Genomic DNA, 12,088 nt, shown 5'->3' on the forward strand with positions numbered 1-12,088 from the left:
ATGCGTAGAAAGGCAGATTTTGTATTGATTTTCTTCACGTTTTTGAGGATCTGTGTAGGAGACCCAGGCAGACCAGAAGTTCTAGATACAAACTAAAAAATAAAAATAAAAAATAAAAACAACAACTAAAAATTAAAAGCAGGGCTATGAGCTAATGGAAGAGGAAGAAGGGAGCTAATACAAGAACAAATCGGTAAAAAAAAATAAAACTAAAGGTACACGTCTGTATCGGGTACGGAATGGCTCCTTAATGCATCAACTTTTTAATCTGTAATCTCCCTGTTAAACACAGACCCTGAATTTAAACCCCTAAATGTATACTCTGTGTGTGTGTGTGTGTGTGTGTGTGTGTGTGTGTGTGTGTGTGTGTGTGTGTGTGTGTGTGTGTGTGTGTGTGTGTGTGTGTGAGAATAAACCTTACTGGGTTGTTATTTGCTGTGTGCCAGTGTGAGTTTTTAACCTTTGGAGGACATTCTGAGAAGTAAGGACATTTTGGCTGGTTCTCACTTTCTATTCATTGTGCGCGTGCGTGCGTGTGTGTGTTGTGTGTGTTTCTGTGTTTGTATTGCTATACTTGTGAGGACCACTGTGAGTTTTCAAACTTTTGAGTGAGGACATTCTGAGAAGTAGGGACATTTGGGGCTGGTCCTCACTCTCTTTTCATTGTGTGTGTGCGTGTGTGTGTGTGTGTGTGTGTGTGTGTGTGCATGTATGTGTGTGTGTGTGTGTGTGTGTGTGTGTGTGTGTGTGTGTGTGTGTGTGTGTGTGTGTGTGTGCGATTGGGGAGTAGTTTTCCCACACTGGATAGGGATCTGGAGTGAAGTCGGGGCACAGAGGAAGACAAATCTGCTGGGAATTGAAAACCCTGAGGATTCCCATCTGCTGTTCATCAGCAAGGGCACACACATACACACACACACACACACACACACACACACACACACACGCACACGCACACACGCACACACGCACACAGAGTTAACTTTAAAACAGATTTTATTGTCCATTTAATTGTTGCGATCGCACAGGCCTTGCTTCCACCATATGAGAAGAAGCTGATTGGCTCGTTTTGGTTTAGTAGCTGGGGGGAAAAAAGGCTAAAATCCTATTACATGTTGACTAAAAGCTTGATTAGTTGTTAAAACAGAGCGGTAAATTATAGTGGGGCCCGAGGTGGAACCAGAAGGAGATACACATTCTTTTTTCTCAAGAGAAGGAGGGGCGAGGGAGACAGAGGGGAGAAAGAGAGAGAGAGAGATAGAGAGAAAGAGAGAGAGAGCGAGAGTCCTGAGCCCGCAGCAAAACATCTGTTGATCACACAGAGGATGAGCCACAGACGGAGCACGGGGCACAGCAGCAGCCTCCCGACAGGTTACGGCAACAACCGCGGGGCAAGGAGCCGCGACAACCTGCTGATGTACGATGAATCTGGAGAGGCAAACGGTTTCCCTGGACTCGGCCCGGGGTGAGTGTTTGGGTTTCCTCTTTTTTCACACCAAGATGCCACAGATGTCAGGTGTATTTCCTCCTATTCAGGCTGAATGCCATCACGCCGCCACCATTCAGGCTGATCAGGATAAATAATATAGTAGAATAGTATTTTGACATGTATTGATAGACTGTTTACTTGCTTGATAACTTGATAAATAATATTTTCATTTTGGACTGTATCATTGTATTGTTTACATCTTATTTCACACACACACACACTCACACGCACACACACACACACACACACGCACACACACACACACACACACACACACACACACACACACACACACACACACACACACACGCACACACACACACACACACACACCTATACCTGCATTGTTGCACAGACAGATATAATAATGTAGACATAGCAGTCAACCTGTTAATTCGCCAATTACCTGTGATGTATTTTCTTGTTAAATGTGAGGTTTATTGTTAAGGGAAAAATATAATGCCGTTTGCAATTCCTCAAGTCCCTCACAGAAATCACACAATGCAAAAAATTAACAAATTCTTGACCAAGGCAAAAGCGTCAAGCTTGGTGGCTCTAAAATCGGGTCTAAAACCGTGGTTTCTTGATCCTAAACACTCAAAACCATCTAACTGTTCAGAATTGATGGGACTTTAATAGGAAAAAGGTCAATAAAGTGTATTGAAGAAAGGGATACCATCATGCATGACTGCTATGCAGACACGCATCAACACAACATTCACGGGACGTATTGAAAGATATTACTAAATACTATTGTTTTCTTGGCATTACCATTCAATTATTCCAATTACCAGTTATACCTTGCCATACAAAACTCACACTAAGGTATTAACAGTACAACCTGTACATTATTATTAACATGCACATTCATACATTAGTCAGGCAAAACCTCTCAATAAGTTTTGCCTGACTAATGTAGGACAATAGATAACTTAACAATAGATATTTCAACATCTAATTAAAGTACATTCATTGGGTGTTAATGTTCACTCTCTTTCTGCCAGCCACAGCAGCGCAGAGAGGCAACTCATGGCCCGTCTGACCGCCTTCAAGCGCCGCCAGCCTCTGCGTGGCCCTGCCTACATGTTCTCAGCTCCTTCATCCAGCCTCTCAGAGGCTGAGCAACGCTTTCTTGAAGCAGCCGAATATGGCAACATTCCAGAGGTTCGGCGCATGCTGCTGCATATGCCCAATTTGAATGTAAATGCCGTGGACTATATGGGCCAGAATGCATTGCAGCTGGCCGTGGCCAATGAGCACCTGGAGGTGACGGAGCTGCTGCTGGGTAGGGCGGAACTGGCAAGAGTGGGTGATGCCCTCCTATTAGCCATCAGTAAGATATGTTTGTGCATATCTGTGTGTGAACAAAGTGAAATTCAAGTGGAAAGAATGAAACTAATGGTAAAACTGTGAACAAAATGGAATACATGATGTGCAGCTTGCGGAGCTAATTCTGTCAGACAACTTTACGGCACCACACGCTTCCACGCCCTTATGGGCCGGCCTATTTTTGGAGCCAATCCCTCTTGCCCTGCCTGCTTTGCTGCCTGCTTGCTTGCTGTGCTGCTGTGCTCACTGCACCTCCCCTGCATCCACCCGTTGGGCTCTTCTCTTATACCAGACGCCAAACTCGAACGACGCAAAATAAATTACGATCATTTTAGAGTAAGTCTCGGAGTTGTCTGTCAGAACAACATTTTTCAGTTTATCAACACAATAGTCGTCCAAGTTAAATCATTAGGCAATTGAACGCATGATTTTAAAACAAACAAACAAACACAAAAAAGTAATATTTGACGGGGAAATATAACCTCAGCAATATGAATTGTATTGAAAAATCAGATTTCCAGGTTGTTACTTTTCATTTTTATACTTTGAATAGATACAAGAGCCCTTAGACAGTAGCCACAGCGATGGGGAGTGAATATAGACCAAATTGCTTTGCCGTGCGTTTGTATATGTTCCATAGGTAAAGGGTACGTTCGCATTACGGAGGCCCTTCTAGGTCACCCGGCGTTCAGAGACACCCGTCGTCTGACAGGGAGCCCGTCCCAAGCAGACATGCTGGATGACTTCTATGCTTACGATGAGGATGGAACTCGGTAAGTTGTGGCACATCCTCACTAGTCCTCCCATGAATTTTGGGAATATATTGCCAATATTGTAAATCAAGACTATCAGCTGCAACGTATGTCAAATTTACAATCACCTTTTAAGCAAGCTGAGGCGTGCAAAGCGATTTTTTTTTTTCTTTTCAGGTTAAACAGCCAACCGGTCAGAGCAACTAGCCTGACAAGAGCATCTGAGTCATTGGATCGACTCTGCTTTACTTGAGCTACAGAACTGTTAGCTCATATATTTTTCTGGAGCAATTGCAAAACAATTATTGCAATAACCACACAACACATTCCTGTCGGGCGTTGGGGAGGGGACATTATCAACCTCGCGGTCGCGACTCCACGTGGGGGTAACTTGATATGCACACAGGGTGACGGGACATTTCTAAGACTGATATATTGATATTTCCTCTTTATGTTTTGAACTGAAAATGTGTTCAATACCTTTTAAATTAATCAAAATCGGATATCACTTACTGAAATTCACATTAAATAGTTTCCGAATATGCAATGTGGAATATCCAAGTAACGCACTGTCAATTTGGAAACAACAGTAATAGGCCTACTGTAACTAACACATACAATGAGTAGTGCTGGCTCCAAAATAATAACAAAAGGGGAAAAAAATGCTCATGAATGGCGGTAAACTTAGGGCCTTAAAATGATGGCCATGGACCATTAAAGGTTTAGAACCCCTGCTTTACTGGTCCAACAGAATGCGATCTCATATATATGCCTCCGCTTCATGGCAGTCTCTGTCTTTGTGTGTATATCCCTGTAGATTTTCCCATGATGTGACTCCGGTGATTCTGGCGGCCCACTGCCAGGAGTATGAGATCGTGCACACGCTGCTGGGCAAGGGCGCCCGCATCGACCCTCCCCACGACTACTTCTGCTGCTGCGACTCCTGCAACTACCAGCAGCAGTACGACTCCTTCAGCCACTCGCGCTCGAGAATCAACGCCTACAGAGGCCTCGCCAGCCCGGCCTACCTCTCCCTGTCCAACGAGGACCCGGTGCTGGCGGCTCTCGAGCTGAGCAACGAGCTGGCCGTCCTGGCTGACATCGAGAAGGAATTCAAGGTAGGGTATAATATCGCCATTGTGATATGGGACTGGGACGTCGTCCGGGATTTTGGTCAGCATAATAATGTGGTATTTAAGGATCGCGTCACAGTAAAGCATTGCCATTCTCTGAGCATCGCAGACCGTTCTAGCTGTTCTAATCAACCTGTTTGGTCGTCATATCCACATTGCTAACGATTGTTTCCCAAATATTTCTTGTGCGTAGATATCTTACGAGAGCACCAATGGTCACCCCCAAAATATCATCAAATTGCATATCGCCATGGCACAAATCCTACAGGCTGCATAACACAAAGACAAGGACAACGACAAACTTGTACACATACTCGTGCAAGAGCGCCACACACACACACACACACACACACACTCACGCACATATACACACTGACGAAGCCAGGCGAGTCCCACATTCAGGGAACCAGTATCTGTGTACATCCAGATTCAAAACCCTTCTGACTGAGGTATACACAAAGCACTCTGGTCTAGTCCTCGCTGCCAAGCCCCCAGTGATAGCTGACTCTAAACATAGTAACTGTTTATGGTCGTGGCGCACAGGAAGTGGCCATGGGATGGGATGGCTGGATTCTTTCCTGTTTAATGGTTAAGACCAATGGTTTGAGGCTGTGGTTGACGGTCTGCTCGTGTAAATTCTGTATTCTTGGCCACGGCACAAACAAATTGGACGCCTATGGCGACACCGAGATAAATGTCAGCGTGCCGAGATTTTCTTTAAGAATCTGCGAGTGAAATCCACCAACCAAGTTGTTAGTTACCGCGAGGACGCCCGTGCGTCCACGCTTCACGGCCCGCTTCACCCTTTAAAGCTCCCGTCGCCTCATCCTCTTCACAGAACGATTACTGCCGCCTATCGAGTCAGTGCAAAGACTACGTGGTGGGCTTGCTGGATCTTTGCCGCAGCACGGAGGAGGTGGAGGCCATACTGAACGGCGAAACGGATTCCGAGGACATCTACGAGCCGCCCGGTCGCACCTCACTCACGCGTCTTAAGCTCGCCATTAAATATGAACTGAAGAAGGTCAGTGTACGGAAACTTGGGTTTTGAGCTGCGAAAAAACATTTTCCCATCCCCGAAGCCTTCTAAGGCTCTTTTGCTTCGGTTTCCAATTCAATTCGTCCGCTATTGTTATAACCAGCGAGACTGGGTCTGAATGACCTTTTCCCCGGGCGCTCTCTCTTGGACGCTACTCGTTCATCATCCGAAGAAACAATCAGATAAGGCTTTAGCCGCCAGGACTGTTTATGTTCACAGAAGCAATAAATATAAAAGCCTTGAATTCCTTTCCCCCTACCCCACTCTCCCCTTTTCCCAACCTCCCTCTGCTTTCTGTGATCCTCAGTTCGTAGCACACCCTAACTGTCAGCAGCAGCTGCTGAGCATCTGGTACGAGAATCTGCCGGGCCTGAGACAACAAACCACCGCCATCAAACTGCTGGTGGTGCTGGGAGTCGCTGTGGGGCTGCCCGGGCTGGCTTTGGTCTATTGGACGGCCCCTTGCAGCAGGGTAACGTGGCATTCCTATCAGTACATAAATATAATTTAAAAAAGGTAGCACGACTATCTATTTCCTCACCCTCTCTTTCTCCCCCTCTCAGGTAGGGAAAGTGCTGCGGAGTCCCTTCATGAAGTTTGTCGCCCACGCGTGCTCCTTCACGATCTTCTTGTGTCTCCTGGTGCTGAACGCCGCCGATCGTTTCGCGGGCACCACGATGCTGCCCAACATGACCCACCTGCAGGAGAGAGGAGGAGCGCTCAGCTATCCCGAGTCGGACCCCCTGCTGCTCTACCGAATGACCACGACGCCCTTCACTTGGATGGAGATCCTGATCATATCCTGGGTCATAGGTGAGCGCCTGATGCCCCGTGAAGGCATCAGTCTGTCCTGGTTGAAGGGACAAAACAAAACGGACAAACGGGGAACAAATTGGAGCCATCGAGGAAGAAATTGGAGCCATCGAGGAACGTTACCTCCAATTCCGAATCTCCCGACGTAAAAAGCTACAAATGCACGGAGATCAGATAACTTGGGCCGCCCCTCGAGTCTCGTAGTGGTATTGCGGCTTCACGCTGTTTTTTTGCAGGTATGATCTGGGCTGAGGTGAAGGAGATCTGGAGTCAGGGACCGGGGGAATACCTGCTGGAGCCATGGAACTTCCTAGACTTTGGAATGCTGGCGATCTTTCTCGCCTCCTTCAGTTGCCGCTTCTCCGCTTTGAAGCACGCCCACTTGGCGCAATCCTACGTACGCAGCCGCTACACAACACTCGTGAATGTGACGCTGCCTCCGGAAATAAATTACTTCACGCTCGGTGAGTACGCTCAACCAACACACAGACGCATCTGAGAAGTGTTCTCTCCGTAAGCACCGAGTGATACAAATTAAGATGAAGGTGTTTTTGGAACATCATTTGAAGCGTTCAAAGTTATTCGTTTCCTAACTACGCACAAAGCTGCAAAATAGTGAGTTTCTTAAGATGAATGGACCATTGAACCACAATTTGTTGTGGTTTAATAGGAGAGGCTCTTATTCATGCTCAGTATTCACAGGATTAAAGCCAAGAAACAGCCTCTACTAAGGTATATGATTTTTCTCATGCCTGTAATTGGACTAGATGAGATAGAATTGAATCATTCACCAGGGACTAATAACAACAATCCACAAGTCAGTATCATAGGTTTTTGGTCTGTTAGGCTTGTAGAACACTGAAGACATTGATTAAAAAAAAAACAAAAAAAAAACAGATCCTAATTGGTCTCCAAATCTCACCTGCGTTTGCCCGTAGCGCGCAACCACTGGATGCCGTCGGACCCCCAGCTCGTGTCCGAGGGCCTGTACGCGGTGGCGGTGGTGTTGAGCTTCTCTCGGATCGCGTACATCCTCCCGGCCAACGAGAGCTTCGGCCCGCTGCAGATCTCCCTGGGGAGGACGGTCAAGGACATCCTGAAGTTCATGGTCATCTTCATCCTGGTGTTCCTGGCCTTCATGATAGGCATGTTCAACCTCTACTCATACTACCTGGGAGCCAAGCAGAATGACGCTTTCACCACGTAAGACACGCAAAACACTTCACGCACGGACCATTTTCCCTTAGTCATTTCATATTGTCCCAGGAATGTACGCTTATTGTCGAGGAAAGGCCGTAATTCTAAAAACATTACAATTTTACCTTCCGCCAATGCATTCACGATTCCAGCTAGTCGGTCAAATAGAATCAACTAAGAAAGCTGGATGAACCACGATTTTTGATTCCAGGTAGCATATACACCTATTCCATGCAAAGAGACTGACTGTGCATTACTGTCCCCTATGGTCAAGCCTCTAAACCCTGCTGACAAAAGCCATCCCCTGGCCCGGAATCCTACGAAGATTCTAGGCCTGTCCCCATGATTACAGACATGTTTTCTAACTTTAATGGCCGCTAAACTGGCCCGCTCTGTACTGGACCTGCCGTATTTGGATGAAGGATTTGTTGGAACAGGAGTGTTTGCTCTATTGGCGAACAGTTTGTCTTGTTTTGAATCGCCTTACAAAGCCGATGGTTGTATTACAGCTTTGCGATGGGTAGAAACAGAACCTCACACAATTCATCTTTCAATGCAGTGTAAGCGCAAAAGTGTTTTTGCTACGATAAAGGAGGCTTTCACCTCTGCTCTCTCTCTCTCCCTCTCAACTCCTGCGATTTGATTGAACCCAATCTAAGTTTCGGAAAAATGATTCTCTCTGCCCTCTAATCCTAAAACTTTCCAGATTGGAGGAGAGCTTCAAGACATTGTTCTGGGCCATATTTGGTCTCTCGGAGGTCAGATCTGTTGTGATCACCAACGGGCACAAATTCATAGAGAACATCGGTTACGTGCTCTACGGGGTTTACAACGTTACCATGGTGATAGTGCTGCTCAACATGCTCATTGCCATGATTAATAGTTCTTTCCAGGAGATTGAGGTACGCCACTCATATTCGCATCACATTGCCTTCCTTACCCAAAGACATTTATAAACGGTATATACAGTATATATGTATATATGTGTGTGCGTGCTTTAATTCTCTGAAGTCCAATGTAAAAAAATTAGGCTACATTTAAAATATAGATGTTTAAAAAATGTTTACATATATAAATATATTTTGAGCACTTTGAGGCTTTTGAAGAATTTCATTTGAAAAAAAAAATGTTTTACCTCCTTGACTGTGGTAGGACGATGCTGATGTAGAATGGAAATTTGCTCGTGCCAAACTGTGGTTCTCCTACTTTGAGGAAGGCCGGACGCTCCCAGTGCCTTTCAACCTGGTTCCCAGTCCGAAGGCTGTGCTGGGCCTGGCCACTGGGGTCAAATCCCTGCTTCTGCAATACCTGGGAGGCCACGGCCAAGTCACAAACGGAGCACAGCTCAACCAGGTATCTACTTAAAAGCTGTGAAATGATTCCAAAGATAATACATGACAGGCCTTTTTTAAAATATAAACTCTGCTACCATGGCAACCATTTCTTTCTTTGAAGTTATTTTAACAATAGCAATTTTAACAGAGTCGGTGAAGCAGAGTCTGAGCACCGCCCAGTGGGAACACAGTGCACCGCAGGCTCCTCCATAGGGTCAAACCCCAGCATCAAATGGTGCTGATTTCTGATCGGTGACTAAGCCACTTAATTTTGACCTTTTTTTTTTTTTTTTTTTTTTTTTTTTTAAGGGATTTTATTCTTTTAATGCTTTTATCATAGTCTTTTGACTTTATGTTATACTCATAGAAAGTGAATTGGATCCTAGACTGTTTGTGTGCTGTCAAGTGCAAGGTTCCCTGTAGAACCGAGCCAACACATAGGCCGTTTGCGACTTTGCATACTACCGTGCCAGTTAAATATACAGGTTGTTTCCTGTTGTGAAGTGTACACAAAAACAAAGCAGCAGGTTGACTCCTACTTGGCCGGTGATTGTCAGTTTATGAGTTTGGGCGCTGGTCGCGTGAGTCGGCTGCTTTGAATCGTCTGTAGAACATGGAAATTGTGTAAATCATTAACTGCGGAATGATCATGATCCTTCAACACCCAAATTGATGAAACCCAAATCTGGAATGAGCCTATTTTGCTTGCTTGTTTCCTTTGCTTTTATTGACAACATCTGAATGCCTTCTGTTAATGTAAAGCAATCTTAAGCAATTTGATTTATTTTTATTTGTATTATTTGTATTATTATTATTATTATCATCATTATTATTATTATCCAGCTGGGAGAGAGTAAAAGCTTGGGATACAGTGGTGACAACAGCCCTACGCGATATCAGGTAATAAATGCATGACTGTGTCAAACTACACGAGAGAGACAATAAACTGTTGAGGTGATATGCCACTGAGTCGCTGACCGCTGGATGTTTCAGAAGATCATGAAGCGGCTGATTAAGCGTTACATCATCAAAGCCCAGGCAGATAAGGAGAGCGACGAGATCACAGAAGGTAATGATGGAAACACTCATATCTTTATTGATGACGTTTGATTCTGTTCCCAACAAATGGTAACTACTTTGTAAGAAAAGTGGCTGGGGATAAATTAGAACAGGGGTTGCAGACAAAAAAAAATAACCATTATTGAGGTTGTGTGTATATGTTTTGTACAAAGAATAACAATCAAAAATGTGTTAATAAAAATAATTTTGCTGCCGACCAACCAGGGGGCCGCAGACCCCCAGTTTAGAAACCTGGATTTAAGACATTTACTGATTACATATTACATCTTCATTTGGATAAAGAAAAAAAAAATCCCCATTGATACTGATCACAGCCTCTGTCCTTCCAGGAGAACTGAAGGAGATCAAGCAAGACATCTCCAGTCTGCGCTACGAGCTCCTGGAGGAGAAGTCTCAGAACATGGAGACTCTGGAGGGACTGCTCAGGAGACTGGGGGAGATCAGCCCGCCCTCATAGACTCTCTCACACACACACACACACACACACACACACACACACACACACACACACACACACACACGCGCACAAACACACTCACATTATTGTACTGGTATCAGAGAAAAGTCTGAGTAATTACACCGGGTTAGTGAGGATCGATGTTACTGGTGCATTTCTAAACCAAAGAAATTGTCAATTTGGAGACTAGTCCTCACAAGTGTAGCAAAACACACACACACACACACATACATACACACACACACACACACACACACACACACACTGAAAAGAGAGTTAGGACCAGCCAAAATGTCCTTACTTCTCAGAATGTCCTCCTTCAACAAGTTTGAAAACTCACAGTGGTCCTTACAAGTATAGCAATACAAACACAGAAACACACACACACACACACACACACACACACACACAGACAGACACACACACACACACACACACACACACACACACACACACACACACACACACACACACACACACACACACACACACACACACACACACACACACACACACACAATCTATCCATATCTGTATCAAGCCAAACTGATATTCTAGGAATGTGTGTGAAGGTATATTTATAATTTTTGTACTGATATCCAATTTAAATTCTGTCTTGTTTTTTTCATTTTAACATGGTTGCTAGTTTCAGTGCTCGAGTAGTTAGTTACATTGCATTTTTTAAAGATAATGCTCTCAATCCAATGTAAAATAATTGCATTTTAAATATCAATTGAGGTCGGGGTCACAGTAGTGAAAGTGTCTAAAATAAATCAATTCATATACAAATATAGCATCCCTTTTGTTTTTCCATTGTTTGCCATCAGTGCGGGACCCGCTTGTTATCCATATTTGCTACCCAAAAATGAATAAATTCTAGATTGTAGGCTGTTTTTTTATAACACATAGTTTATATTCTTAGCATCTGAAAGAGAGCTAAGTTTAGAGTTCACAATCAGTGTTGACAGATAATGTCATCATCAAATTGTCCTTTTCACAGAGCAGATTTTTAGCATCGAGAGTGACTTACAATGACTGAGAACTGGGATAATTTAAGAACCTCAGCTTGAGGTTATATGAGGTATTAAGGGGTCAACAGGATCGTAGTGTGCCGTGGGATTATTCCATTGTACGTACCTTTTCGTTTCAGAACATTTCGTCAACCTACAACTACAAGGATACATTGTTTTGTTCCGAGCAATATTTTTATTCCCTTATTTTCACAATAGGAATGCCGACAGCAGGATCGGGAAGGATTTCATTTGTGAGCCAGCAAGGATACAAAGGGATACGGGAGGCAAGGGTCTTGAACTCTAACCTCCATCTCTGTTCACATACAAATACAAAATTAATATGATTAATAATTCTCACATATAACACATATAATAGAAAAAATATATGTTTTTTTTTTTTCTTAGAGTTAGGTAGATCAAAGATTGCAGGGGCTAAACCTGTAAAACCCGAT

General features: G+C 44.2%; 1 protein-coding gene across 8 annotated transcripts; it reads left to right on the forward strand.

Annotated features, from left to right (window-relative positions):
• The first annotated feature begins 1,272 nt into the window (after positions 1–1,272).
• On the forward strand, positions 1,273–10,635 carry trpc6a (transient receptor potential cation channel, subfamily C, member 6a). 8 transcript variants are annotated; one of them, XR_013844496.1, is made up of 14 exons: positions 1,273–1,465; positions 2,494–2,822; positions 3,459–3,591; positions 4,388–4,688; positions 5,542–5,727; positions 6,050–6,214; positions 6,306–6,555; positions 6,792–7,019; positions 7,494–7,758; positions 8,459–8,654; positions 8,969–9,105; positions 9,930–9,986; positions 10,080–10,155; positions 10,496–10,558. XR_013844496.1 is itself a non-coding variant. In XM_080013925.1 (14 exons), the coding sequence occupies exons 1-14, from the start codon at positions 1,326–1,328 to the stop codon at positions 10,621–10,623; spliced, it is 2,655 nt and encodes an 884-aa protein (XP_079870051.1). In that variant the 5' UTR covers positions 1,273–1,325; the 3' UTR covers positions 10,624–10,635. The 8 variants fall into 8 exon arrangements, 6 of the variants coding, with proteins under 6 accessions (XP_079870051.1, XP_079870052.1, XP_079870053.1 ...); XM_080013925.1 differs by having other exon boundaries at positions 8,905–9,105; positions 10,496–10,635; XM_080013926.1 differs by having other exon boundaries at positions 8,905–9,105; positions 10,083–10,155; positions 10,496–10,635.
• The last annotated feature ends 1,453 nt before the right edge of the window (positions 10,636–12,088 follow it).

The sequence above is a fragment of the Zeus faber genome (assembly GCF_960531495.2).
Source record: "Zeus faber genome assembly, chromosome: 14".
NCBI classification, from domain to species: domain Eukaryota; kingdom Metazoa; phylum Chordata; class Actinopteri; order Zeiformes; family Zeidae; genus Zeus; species Zeus faber.